Genomic DNA, 14,500 nt, shown 5'->3' with positions numbered 1-14,500 from the left:
TTTGTTTATTTTTTGACGTGACAACGTCTTATACTTCGATGAATACCGGCTGCACGCACGAAAAAGTGTCACGTTCCGCCCGAGCCTGAGCGTGCGAGCGAGAGCGCGGAACAAGCGATCGGCCCCAGTGTCAATTTATTGAAAAAAAATGTGTTTTTCAATTGACTCCCTCTTTGTATTATACAAAATAATTGTAAATAGACATGCTTTAACAAAAACCAACTTCAAATAGAAAAAACTCGGTTTTCTGTAAAGTCGGTTTACTGACGATAGTTGAACGTGACAACGTCATAAGAAAATACTGATGGAATGGTTTCTTTTTTCAAAAGAGCGGATGTCGAACGCTGCCAAGCGCGGAGGCCGATTGTGCCTCTTTGTCGCTCATTGCGCGCTTTCGCTTGCACTTCAAGCCTTAAATGGAACGCCTCAGAGCGAAGTAACGCCGCATGAGTCATGTTTTTTCGTGCGTGCAGCCGGCTCCATCGAATTATAAAACGTTGTCACGTCAAAAAAAGATATTTCATAACAAATGAATGTACACTAAAAACAATAATCATCGAAATCGGTTGGCGTGATATTGAGTTATTGAATTATTCATCTATATGTCGTGCACGTACTTAATGCAAGCTTAAGACTTATTGGTTTTCACATGGATGCCATTATCAGAACTGGACTACATTGAAATTGTCATATGGCATTCAGCCGGGACCTTTGTTCTAGGTTATTATAACCGGCATGTTGTTCTAAACGATGTCGCAGTAAACGGTTTTGACTGTAATTCAATTCAATTCATAAACAATAGCAATTTTTCATAAATGTTTCTTTATGACGCTATCACGTAAAACTATCATCCGTAAACCATCTTTACAGACAAACAAAAGTTTTTTAAAGTGAAATAAACTTCTTTAACAGCTTTGAGCACTTTTTGTCACATGTCACCGACATGCTGTTGTTACAAGTATATAACACATCTTATATACCTGGATCAAGCGCTAGACAGGATGAAGTGGAGACAACTGGTGAGGGCCCTATGTACCAGCGGGGTACCCTAGAGCGACAATATATATATTTTTCCTTAGATGGGTGGACGAGCTCACAGGCCACCTGGGGTTAAATGGTTACCGGAGCCCATAGACATCTACAACGTAAATGCCGCAACCTTGAGATATAAGTTCTAAGGTCTCAGTATAGTTACAACGGCCGCCCCACCATTTAAACCGAAACGCATTACTGATTCACGGCAGAAATAGGGAGAGTGGTGGTACCTGCCCGTGCGGACTAACAAGAGGTCCTACCACCAGTAAAGTTCCTTCCTTTCCAGTTCCCCGGCACAGTCAGGTCGCTCGATACGAACGCCGAATTTTGATTACTGCGGGACCACTAGTAATAATAAAAGAAGAAAAAATCACAGCTTCAATAGAAAGTTAAAAAAAAAAATGTGTGCGTGTACTAGTGTACACACGTAAGAAGTGAAACTTGTTTATGGCCTTATTTTTCGAAAAATGATCTACATGCAACTTTCTAGAAATTGGTTAAATAAAGTTAAATTAGATAAAGTTTAAACAAAAGGATTTTATTATCATAGACATGAATACAAATAATACAATTATTTCACTTTACCTTTTTGCTACTAAGATTATTACAGCATTTTAATAATACATCTCTTTGATATCATAATACCCTGGTACTTTTCTTCCTATAAATTAATAATAATAGCACGGTCCAAGTGGTGTTAAATGGGGTTCCTGAGGTTCGTGAAGTTTGACCCACCTTGAGACATGAGGTCGATTTCTCAAATCCGAAACCATGCTTCAGAACATACCGCCGTTAATTATTAATAAATCTCTTTGCTATCATAATACCCTGGTACTTTTCTTCCTATTATTTTACGTAATAACAGTAATAAATAGCACGGTCCACGTGATATTATTAAGTGGGCTCCCTGAGATTATTGGAATTACAAAATGATTTCCGTAATCCACCTGGAGACATGAGGTCAATTTCTCAAATCGGAATCCATACTTCAGAACATACAGCCGTTAATTAATAAAGAAGGCTGTACGTCAGAGTAAAGTTATAATAATACATCTCTTTGATATCATAATACCCTGGTACTTTTCTTCCTATTATTTTACGTAATAACAATAATAGCACGGTCCACGTGATATTAAGTGGGTTACCTGGGATTATTGCAATTACAAAATGTATTCCGTGACCCACCTTGAGACATGAGGTCGGTTTCTCAAATGCGCATCCATACTTCAGAACATACAGCCGTTAATTAAAAGATGGCGCGTAACGGAAAAATGTGACGCGTAACCGAAAAATGTGACGGTAAATTTTTTTCCAACGCCGATAAGGAAGTTTCACTTCAAAAGTTTAAAAAACAAAAAAAATACGCTTTTATAGATAATCCAAAAAAAAAATGTGTGCGTGTACTAGTGTACACACGTAAGAAGTGAAACATTAATGCTATCCCTACTCCGTTGGAGAAAGTGAAAGTACTCTTCGTCTGAACCAACCGTGGTAGGGGCAAGAAAAAGATGGCGCGTAACGGAAAAATGTGACGCGTAACCGAAAAACGTGACGGTAAATTTTTTTCCAACGCCGATAAGGAAGTTTCACTTCAATAAAAAGTAAATCTTAATAAATTTGAATTAAAAATAGTGTAAGAAAAAATGATTTTATTGTAAAAAAGCGTGTTTTTAAACTATTATTTATTTTTTATTTTCTATAAAAGCCTATTTTTTGTTTTTTTTAAACTAATATTATTTTACAATATAATAATTTTTTCTTACACTATATTTAATTCAAATTTATTAAGTTTTTTTTCTATTTTTTAGTTGGATTTTCTATAAAAGCGTATTTTGTTAGTTTTTTAAACTATTATTTATTTTTCATTTTTTAGTTGAATTTCAATTGTTTCAAATTTTTTTTAAATTTTTTTTTAATATCGTATTGTTATCGGTCCGTAATAAGTATACCAAATTTCGAGTTAATCCGACGTTTTGAAGGGGGTAAAAATAATGTTCAAAGATTCCGTTACATACTAACATACATACGTCTGAAGCTATTATAAGCGTATTAACAACAGATATAATAATAATTCCACGCAAATAACTTACTACGTAATAGATTCGTATTTGCATTTTGACGTTCAGCTAAAACAACATTCAGAGGTTATAGAATTATATTGTTAAAGCAAGAATCAACAGCCGCTCGCCCTCTAAATGAGTTGTTAAATTCAATTCAAACAGCTGCGAGGTAATGTCAATAAGACAATTTCTAAGACTGCCTTAGCCGATAAGAAAAAAAGAGAGTAACGCTTCTATGTATTCTTTTGAGCTGACAGAGGATCCCTTTTTTTTTTATTGCTTAGTTGGGTGGACGAGCTAAACGGCCTACTTGGTGTTAAGTGGTTACTGGAGCCCATAGACATCTACAACGTAAATGCCGCCATCCACCTTGAGATGTGAGTTCTAAGGTTTTGGTATAGTTACAACGGCTGCCTCACCCTTCAAACCGAAACGCATTACTGCTTCATGGCAGAAACAGGCAGTGCGCTGGTAAAACCCCTTGTTCTCTTAACAGTTGATCTCCGCGCCGAAGGGTATATGGGATTAGCGTTAGACGTTGCGGGATACAGGACCTCGGAGAGGGGTGCTTACCGTGGTCAGCACCGTAACCAAACGCGGCTCTGTCCAAGAACGCCTGCTACAAAGCCAGGGGTTGCGTAAAACCCTCGTCTGACTGGCGGCGATACAGACATCGATCATTATACCAAACGGTAAAGTCACGTCGTCACCGAAAAGTCCGGTCTATTTTGCGCATTCCAGCGATCGGGTCTGTCTGGAATTGGACCTCCAGTACGGACCCCGGGGAGATGTCATGGCGAGAACGTATGCCGCTTCAAAGGAGATGCCGCGGTATCGGTTGAACGCCCTGACGCGTTTTACTGATCACTAAGCATCTCTTTATTTTAAAGTTTTTTTTGTTAAGTTGCAACAAACATTCTAAAGCTCTAACTCTAATTGTTAATTACCACTACCACTTTGGCACCGCTCCTTGCAGACTTGCGCTTTTTTGTGGCCCAGCTCGGAGTGTTTGTAGGAAATTTCTGGGAGGTTCGATTTCTTTCTTCGATCTTTTTTTTTATTGCTTAGTGGGGTGGACGAGCTCATAGCCCACCTGGTGTGTTAGTGTTAAGTGATTACTGAAGCCCATAGACATCTACAGACATCTACAACGTAAATGCGCCACCCACCTTGAGATATAAGTTGGAAGGTCTCAGTATAGTTACAAGGGTTGCCCCACCCTTCAAACCGAAATGCATTACTGCTTCACGGCAGAAATAGGCGATGTGGTGGTACCTACCCGTGCGGAATCACAAGAGGTCCTAGCACCAGCAATTACGCAAATTATAATTTTGGGTTTGATTTTTACTACACGATGTTATTCCTTCGCCGTGGAAGTCAATCATGAACATTTGTCAAGTACGTATTTCATTAGACAAATTGGTACCCGCCTACGGGATTCGAACACCGGTGCATCGCTAGTTACGAATGCTTTGGACGTCGTAACCTTTAGGCCACGACGACTTATACATTGCTATATTATCTTCTTACTAAGCCGCCGGAATATATATTGGGAAAGATGAATCCGAAGACACTGAGAACGAATCTATTTTTAAGAGACCTAAAAGACTAAAACAGACATTAACAAACAAAAGAAGACAAGGTTAGTCAATTCAGGCGGGCGTTTAAAACAGAAATCGACATAATTGCTTCAGTGCGCCGTGTGGCAACGGCGAACCTTCGGTGGTGGGTGATGTGGGTCGGTGGTGTGACTGGTGGGGCTCGATGGGATTTAGTTGGTAGTCGGTTTTACGGTGTTTGGTAGCTCTTGCGTGGCTGACGTCGTGCAGCGCCTCGCGCGCCTTCCTCAAGGCGTAGTCTCCCGGCAGAAATTGGAAGAAGAGGAGGACCCTTGTCTTCCTCTTCTCCCTCTTCTTCTGTAGAGGCTTCGGAGTCCGACATAACCCGTCTGCTACCCCCCTCAACCGGGTATCCGTAAATGAATTCCCCAGGGTTAAAAAAAAGGTACCAGTGAAGTTTTATGGCTACAACGCGCCATCTCGTCTTCTGGATTTCGTAAGCGACTAAAGGATTTACCAGTAGATGAGTAGCACACTACTGGTCTTACATTGGCATACTGCGATCGGGAACTTGCCTATCACAGCCGTGAGGCAGTTCCACTCTCCAACTCCAATCTTTGGATGTCATTAACATTGTCCGACGCATCTCTATCATTACCATATGACAACATTCTTTCTATATTACAAATAGCATTCGTCATCTGAACAAACAAAAATATCTGTTTTATTTCTTACATTTTGTTATTGTTAGGCTGTAAATAATAATTAATTTTTTTTAATTAACTTAATGATCCGTGTTAGTGTAGACACATTTACACAGTGTGTGAAATGTTGCAGATAAACAAAAAGAACTGTTTTTTTTTGGATGTGACTAGACGAAGTTATTTATTGTATAGATAGGATCGGATCAGCTTATGGCCCAAACGTATTCTCTTACTGGCGGTAGGATCTCTTGTGAGTCCTCACGAGTAGGTACCGCCACCCGCCACCGTGTCTATTTCTGCCGTGAAGCAGTAGTGCGTTTCGGTTTGAAAGGTGGGGCAGCCGTTGTAACTATACTGACACCTTAAAACTCATATCTCAAAGTGGGTGGCAGCGTTGTAGATGTCTATGGGCTCCGGAAACCACTTAACATAAGGTGGGCCGTGAGCTCATCCACTCACCTAAGCAATAAATAAAACAGCCCGGTTGGCGTTAAGCTGTTACCGAAGCCCGTAGACATCTATGACGTAAATGCCGCCACCCACCTTGAGATATAAGTTCTAAGGACTCAATATAGTTACAACGGCTGCCCCACCCTTCAAACCGAAACGCATTACTGCTACACGGCAGAAATAGGCAGGGTGGTGGTACCTACCCGCGGGGACTCGCAAGAGGTTCTACCACCAAATAAAATACTACTTACTGTACACAAAAAAAATATGTGTGGTGGCGTGGGAGAAGGCACAGAGGCAGAAATCCAATGCGCTGGTCGGACCAAATACGCTCCACTCTCAATACCTTAGTCCACGTTGCTATCCACACAGCCGAGGACACGCAGGAATGGCGCAAGATAATGCAGGACAAAGTTATTAGAGGAGGCCACGACTCACAGCACTGAGGATTATCGACGCAAGGAAGAGGAGGCGTGGGACACCGGATAGGAACAAAGTTCCTTATTATAAAAATATTAATTTTAAGTTCTGTTCGAGGTATAAAGAAAATAAAACTGGAGGTTTCGCAACAACCCACGATCATTCGGTAACGTGCGAACTTATTGTGGTACACTTCATTCACGGTTGTTTGCATAAGAGTTCGTGTATTGCGCAAACGAACGCTCTGAGATCGTGGTTAATGAATGATAAAAAAATATGTTATTTTTTGTACATTATTACAAAGTTAAGTCGTACACTGTGTGCATTACTAATTTGTACGTTATTACAAAGTTAAGTCGTACACTGTGTGCATTAATAATAAAAATCTTGCGTTACGGACGTTTTTTCCCAGTTAGGGTACCCCTCCGCATCGTCCCATAAGGAACTTCTTTCCAAAAAAAAACAATGCGAAACATTAAATACAAAAAAGGACAATTGGCGGGCTTATTGCTAAGAGCGATCTCTTCCAGACCAACATCAGGTGGGCAAGAATAATTTGGAAACGAATTACTTAGATATTTTTTTGTGTTGCCTTTGTAAGAACACGGGAGAACGGTCCAGTTGATGGTGGATGATAACTGTCACTCATGGACGTGAAGAGTGCCAGGGGTGGAGCCAAGCCACTACCCTCCTCATGTGAACACATACATAGTATAACTTACTCATCATACACTTCCTATTAAAACCTTATACCGCTTTTAAAATTCCTTAAAACATATTATAATGATACGGAAGTTTCCAGAATGAATGAACAATTAACGATGACTTAATTGCGTTTTCTGTAACAAAATAAAAACGGAACATAACTAAGAAAAAAACAAATTAATTTAACGTCCTTAAATCTCTTTTTAATTTAATAATTTAAACATTGTTATTAAGTTATGCAAAACTGGATTATTCTCTTCGACGAATGACAGGAGAGTGAACCTGTATAAGAAGTGTGTATGAGTGAATCTTTTTAAGCTATCGCATAGCTTTTATAGCGGGCTTTGAGCGCGGCGACCGAATCAAGAAATTTCGTAACGAAAATAAACCTAACACCCCCACTCCGCCTACCATGTAGCTCGCGTTCAACACCTTAACACGTTGCGCTTGTGTAGTGTTTGTGAATAAGCGCGCGGCGTGACGTCGCACTGCACGCGCATCATGAAAAGTCTGCCCATCTCTCTCTCACGCGGTCTAGCTCATGAGTTCTTTTTTTTTATTGTTTTAATATTAAATTATTATTGTCTGATTATAATTACATAAGTTGATTAAAAATGCTATGCAATAGCTTTACCGCAGCAGTCCCCGAGGGCCACATGTGTTTTTTTTAAACTAAACAGTTTTAAAAGTTTTAAATACAAAAGGTTTTTCTTTACAAATATTTATAACTTTGGAACCTATGGGTCTGCGGAGGGACTTTAGTTCTCTCTGCATTCTGTACGGTATGTGGAGAGTTTCTACCATCGTACCGCCCGCCACCAGAGTAGAGTTCATCCATACTACCTGGAGCCACTGCGTTCATCCACAGTGCGTTTCCAGAGATCTTTTTTGCCACATACCATCCGGCTTTGGAATGAGCTCCCCTCCACGGTGCTTCAAACGAGGCTTGTGGAGAGTACTTAACGGTAGGTTGGCTTGGCTAGGCTTGACTCTGCCCCTGGCATTGCTGAAGTTCATGGACGACGGTAACCACTTACCATCAGGTGGGCCGTATGCTAATCCGACTACAAGGGCAACAGCAAAAAAAGTTAATTTTACAAAAGTATCATAATTCCGAGGCTCGCTAAAGATGTTCGTAGCATATGTTACAGAAACAAAAAAAAAAACAATTTAAATGCGTTATAGAAAAACAAGTGTATTAAACAAATAATTAATTATTAATTTTATTGGTAACTGTTTATTCATAAAGGGAATATTTCTCCAACAAATTAGTATAAATAGCCGGCCTTTGGGCGTTTACAGACAGAGCAATCGAAGCTTCGAAGATGAATTGTAAAGTTGCTCTATTCCTGATAGTGGTAAGTCATTTCTAAGATATTCTCCGATAAAGGATCCAAAAACACCGCGAAGACAGTCGTTTGGATTCGCTGGTACTTAAAAAGCTTGGCATTCGCTGTATCCCAGGGGAACGCTTTGAACAATTCAGTTCGGAGGTTCAATTCTTATTCGCACCATTTGCCGACAAACAGGGACGCTACTGCTGCGCCTGTTCTCGGTAAATTTCCACAAATTATATTGGCTTTTAAATTGGTTTTATGGTTAATTGAACACACAAGCAGCTGCCGAAACGGTGTTTTCTATATTTATTCCGCGTATTAAAGCCAATAAAGTTCTTCGAATTTCATCTTGTGACGATACAATTAACAATCGATTCCACAACAATAGCAGGTAACATAGCAAGAAGAGAGCAAGCATTTAAGTTAAGAATGTCGTGGATAAAAATCGCGCAAATGTTTTCAACCGCGGCTGGAGCTTTATCTTCAACTTTGCTCCTTAGAGCTTAGAGCTCCGTCACACTTCATTTGTAAGGGCCAAAGACCAAGTAGTGATGGGGACATTAAAGAAGCAGAGCGTCCTCGAGTTATACCATCATTGTCATCATCATCCGAACGCCGTCGTTTACTCCTGCACATAAGCCCAATCCACGCCACTTATATATCACAAGTGAATACTCCTCAACTCAGCCGAAGAGTTCGATTCGTATAAATAAGCATGTCCCGTTTAGCGATGCGGATCTCAGAGGCAATTCGTTCAGTCTCCCATCGTCTTTGCGGCTTGGTATCCACATGTTCTTTTCTCACTGGATTCTCCTCCTGATTCCTGTTCAACTGAATATTAGCGCTGGGGCGTAGCATCGTCGCATTCTGAACTATAAAGACGTGGTTTTAGTATTACTTTCGCTGGTGCTGCGCAAAAATGTTTATTTTACATACCGGTGAGATGAATAAATTTAATTGTTCTAATGTATTAATGAGGATCAGTGGGATGCGGTATTTAAAGCTCTACAGTAACCATGTCGTGTTATTTGTCATTCGTATACGCTTCGGATATGCTTGGTACACAGTGCCATCAGTGTTTGACTGGTTGGTTGGGTCCCAATCATTTACATGGATGGTGCTTTTAAGGCTTTTCTGAGTAATAAAAAAGAGCGAGACTTTAACAGTTCGGTCCTGCTCTGCTCGCATCCAGCAGATCCTCGCGAGTCTCAATAGGCCATCGGTCCACCTATCCATGCCACGCCTTTCAGCTTGGTGGAGGTCTATGTCCAGTATTGTAAGTCTCTGAGCTAATAGATAAAAAGATAAATAATTCGTTGTTTCTTTTTCAGGCTATTGTAGCCGTCCAGGCTCTGCCTTGCCGTAAGTAATGTTTTAACTGTTACAAACAAAAACGTTTGCGTCCACACGCAATGCTAAATTAAGAATTTTTGGAGTTTACTCCTTTAGAATCGATTTACATATATAGGCCCGGGGTATGAAAATTATGGGGACCAAAATCGTACTAGCATGTCACACGAAATGCGTTATGCGCCTGATTGGCTCCTGATTGCGTGATGCGTGCGCGCGCCAATCAAAATCGTACTAGCATGTCACACGAAATGCGTTATGCGCCTGATTGGCTCCTGATTGCGTGATGCGTGCGCGCGCCAATCAGGAGCCAACGCGCGGCCGCGTTATTGCAGGTGACGCCGGGCTGCTGCGCCGGCAGTCCGCCACAAAGCCTCGTACTGATCGCGCGTTTCTCTCATTATTGTATTTTCATATATTTGTTAGTCGTTTGTTTTGTGTCTCGTTAATTTGTTAATAATCTGTAGTGTATCGTGTTGTCGTAATATAGAACTATTTCTCGTATTGTTTCGTTTAATTTTTTATATCCAGTAAACTCCAGTCGTGCGTCGGAGCGGACACACACACTTATTTTTTTTCCTGATATGCCGTACAAACGTGGTTATACTTCGGCGATTAGGTGTGCCGGAACTTATAGCATATTTATCACCTAAAGACAGTCCTATGACCACCTATGGACCAAGATAATATCATGGGCGAACTCTTTTAATTATTAAAATGCTCGTTGAATGCTATTTTTTACTTCAAAAAAGAAGGAGGTTCTCAATTCGACTATATGTTTTTTTTATGTTTGTTTTTTTATAACTTTTGACTGGGAAAATCGATTTTGATGATTCTTTTTTTATTAGAAAGCTGATGCTTCCTGCGTGGTCCCATTTCAATTTAGTACAGTTCTGTTAATGGTATCCATGAGAAAACCATGTAATAAGTCTTAAATTTGCATTAAGTACGTGCACGACAAATAGATGAATAACTCAATAACTCAATATCACGCCAACCGATTTCGATGATTATTGTTTTAGTGTACATTCATTTGTTTTGTTATATCTTTTTTTTTTCTATTTGAAGTCGGTTTTTGTTCAAGCATGTCTATTTACAATTATTTATAGTCTTGTGGAATATTTCCAGAGGAATCTAGACCGAGACGCTGCGGGTACAGGTATGGCTGCGGAGGCGGTCGAGGCAGGGGCTCTGGTGTGAGACGTCTCGATTCAGGAGCAGATGACAACCAAGGGCGATCATGTCTCGTCGGTGGAAGTGCAGAATCAAATGACGAGGACTCCGATGATCGTTTATCAGTAATCAATAATACTGAAGGCCACGCTACCAGCAGCAGCTTCGATGAGCAAAGTTCTAGCGCTAGACAAAGCAGTAGCTCGTACCAGAGCCAGTCATACAACAAAGATTCTTCAAGTACCAATGAAAGCAGTGATGGAGGCTCTGGTTCGGGCAGAACCGGTTCAGCAGGAGAAAATGGTGAGAATTCCGACGACAGCAGTGGTGCGACAAAAGGAAATAGCAGTAAATCTTCCAGCAGTTCTCAAGGTCAAAGCGCAAGTAGTAGCAGCAGTGATGAAAAATCATCTCAGAGCAGCAGTAATAGTAGCAACAACAGTAAATCAAGCAGCCAATCTTCCAGTAGCCAAAACAGTTCTGGTTCTAAGGGCTCGGGATCAGAAGAAAGCAGTAATGGAGGCTCTGGTTCGGGAAGAACCGGTTCAGCGGGAGGAACTGATGAGGATTCCGACGACAGCAGTGGTGCGACAAAAGGAAATAGCAGTAAGTCTTCCAGCAGTTCTCAAGGTCAAAGCGCAAGCAGTAGCAGCAGTGACGAAAACTCATCTCAGAGCAGCAGTAATAGTAGCAACAACAGTAAATCAAGCAGCCAATCTTCCAGTGGCCAAAACAGTTCTGGTTCTAAGGGCTCGGGATCCGAAGAAAGCAGTAATGGAGGCTCTGGTTCGGGAAGAAACGGTTCAGTGGGAGGAACTGATGAGGATTCCGACGACAGCAGTGGTGCGACAAAAGGAAATAGCAGTAAATCTTCCAGCAGCTCTCAAGGTCAAAGCGCAAGCAGTAGCAGCAGTGATGAAAAATCATCTCAGAGCAGCAGTAATAGTAGCAACAACAGTAAATCAAGCAGCCAATCTTCCAGTGGCCAAAACAGTTCTGGTTCTAAGGGCTCGGGATCAGAAGAAAGCAGTAATGGAGGCTCTGGTTCGGGAAGAAACGGTTCAGCGGGAGGAACTGATGAGGATTCCGACGACAGCAGTGGTGCGACAAAAGGAAATAGCAGTAAGTCTTCCAGCAGTTCTCAAGGTCAAAGCGCAAGCAGTAGCAGCAGTGATGAAAAATCATCTCAGAGCAGCAGTAATAGTAGCAACAACAGTAAATCAAGCAGCCAATCTTCCAGTGGCCAAAACAGTTCTGGTTCTAAGGGCTCGGGATCAGAAGAAAGCAGTAATGGAGGCTCTGGTTCGGGAAGAAACGGTTCAGCGGGAGGAACTGATGAGGATTCCGACGACAGCAGTGGTGCGACAAAAGGAAATAGCAGTAAGTCTTCCAGCAGTTCTCAAGGTCAAAGCGCAAGCAGTAGCAGCAGTGACGAAAAATCATCTCAGAGCAGCAGTAATAGTAGCAACAACAGTAAATCAAGCAGCCAATCTTCCAGTGGCCAAAACAGTTCTGGTTCTAAGGGCTCGGGATCAGAAGAAAGCAGTAATGGAGGCTCTGGTTCGGGAAGAACCGGTTCAGCGGGAGAAACTGATGAGGATTCCGACGACAGCAGTGGTGCGACAAAAGGAAATAGCAGTAAGTCTTCCAGCAGTTCTCAAGGTAAAAGTGCAAGCAGTAGCAGCAGTGACGAAAAATCATCTCAGAGTAGCAGTAATAGTAGTAACAACAGTAAATCAAGCAGTCAATCTTCGAGTAGCAACAATAGTTCTGGTTCTAAGGGCTCGGGATCAGAAGAAAGCAGTAATGGAGGCTCTGGTTCGGGAAGAACCGGTTCAGCGGGAGGAAGTGATGAGGATTCCGACGACAGCAGTGGTGCGACAAAAGGAAATAGCAGTAAGTCTTCCAGCAGCTCTCAAGGTCAAAGCGCAAGCAGTAGCAGCAGTGACGAAAAATCATCACAGAGCAACAGTAATAGTAGCAATAACAGTAAATCAAGTAGCCAATCTTCGAGTAGCAACAACAGTTCTGGTTCTAAGGGCTCGGGATCAGAAGAAAGCAGTAATGGAGGCTCTGGTTCGGGAAGAACCGGTTCAGCGGGAGGAACTGATGAGGATTCCGATGACAGCAGTGGTGCGACAAAAGGAAATAGCAGTAAGTCTTCCAGCAGTTCTCAAGGTAAAAGCGCAAGCAGTAGCAGCAGTGACGAAAAATCATCTCAGAGCAGCAGTAATAGTAGTAATAACAGTAAATCAAGCAGCCAATCGTCCAGTAGCAAGAACAGTTCTGGTTCTAAGGGCTCGGGATCAGAAGAAAGCAGTAATGGAGGCTCTGGTTCGGGAAGAACCGGTTCAGCGGGAGGAACTGATGAGGATTCCGACGACAGCAGTGGTGCGACAAAAGGAAATAGCAGTAAGTCTTCCAGCAGTTCTCAAGGTAAAAGCGCAAGCAGTAGCAGCAGTGACGAAAAATCATCTCAGAGTAACAGTAATAGTAGTAACAACAGTAAATCAAGCAGTCAATCTTCGAGTAGTAAGAACAGTTCTGGTTCTAAGGGCTCGGGATCAGAAGAAAGCAGTAATGGAGGCTCTGGTTCGGGAAGAACCGGTTCAGCGGGAGGAACTGATGAGGATTCCGACGACAGCAGTGGTGCGACAAAAGGAAATAGCAGTAAGTCTTCCAGCAGTTCTCAAGGTAAAAGCGCAAGCAGTAGCAGCAGTAACGAAAAATCATCTCAGAGTAGCAGTAATAGTAGTAACAACAGTAAATCAAGCAGTCAATCTTCGAGTAGCAAGAACAGTTCTGGTTCTAAGGGCTCTGGATCAAGTGAAAGTGGTGATAAAAAGTCCAGTTCTCGAGGAAGTTCTGGTGACAACTCAGACGATGACCAAACTGATTCAGCCAGATCAAATAGTAAGCGTTCCACAAGCTCTGATGCGTCCACTAAAAAAAGTTCGTCTAGAAAGAGCTCCAACCACCGTAGTAGCAGAAGTCAGCAAGCTCATAGTAGCAGCAGTAAACAAGCCCAAAGCAGCAGTAGTCAACAAGCCCAAAATAGCAGAAGTCAGCAAGCTCATAGTAGCAGAAGTCAGCAAGCTCATAGTAGCAGCAGTAAACAAGCCCAAAGCAGCAGTAGTAAACAAGCCCAAAGTAGCAGCAGTAAACAAGCCCAAAGCAGCAGTAGTAAACAAGCCCAAAGTAGCAGTAGTCAACAAGCCCAAAGTAGCAGAAGTCAGCAAGCTCATAGTAGCAGAAGTCAGCAAGCTCATAGTAGCAGCAGTAAACAAGCCCAAAGCAGCAGTAGTAAACAAGCCCAAAGTAGCAGCAGTAAACAAGCCCAAAGCAGCAGTAGTAAACAAGCCCAAAGCAGCAGTAGTCAACAAGCCCAAAGTAGCAGAAGTCAGCAAGCTCATAGTAGCAGAAGTGAGACAGATAGTAAGAGCAGTAATAGTGGTGGCCATTCTAATCATAGCAGTAGAACTGAACAAAAGAGCAGCGCAAAAGCAATTTCAAGCAGTGAACAGTCACAGAATTTCTCAAGCAGTTCACAGAAATCTGCCGAGGCCGCTGATGGATCTGAAAGCACCCAGTCAGCAAGTGAATACTCGAGCAGCCAATCAAAGGCCAGTAGCAGTTTTAGCGCTTCGAGTGCCAGTGAAAGTTCTTCATTAAGCAGCGACGTGAACTTCGAAGAGAAGACCGACTAA

The 14,500-nt window shown here is 41.9% G+C and overlaps 1 protein-coding gene across 1 annotated transcript; it reads left to right on the top strand.

The window, feature by feature from the left end:
* The first annotated feature begins 8,258 nt into the window (after positions 1-8,258).
* Ser3 (sericin 3) lies at positions 8,259-14,500 on the top strand. Its single transcript, NM_001114644.1, has 3 exons — positions 8,259-8,291; positions 9,602-9,632; positions 10,749-14,500. The coding sequence occupies exons 1-3, from the start codon at positions 8,259-8,261 to the stop codon at positions 14,498-14,500; spliced, it is 3,816 nt and encodes a 1,271-aa protein (NP_001108116.1).

This window comes from Bombyx mori, chromosome 11 (genome assembly GCF_030269925.1).
Source record: "Bombyx mori chromosome 11, ASM3026992v2".
Classification (NCBI taxonomy): domain Eukaryota; kingdom Metazoa; phylum Arthropoda; class Insecta; order Lepidoptera; family Bombycidae; genus Bombyx; species Bombyx mori.
This window is presented reverse-complemented; position numbering and strand designations above follow the sequence as displayed.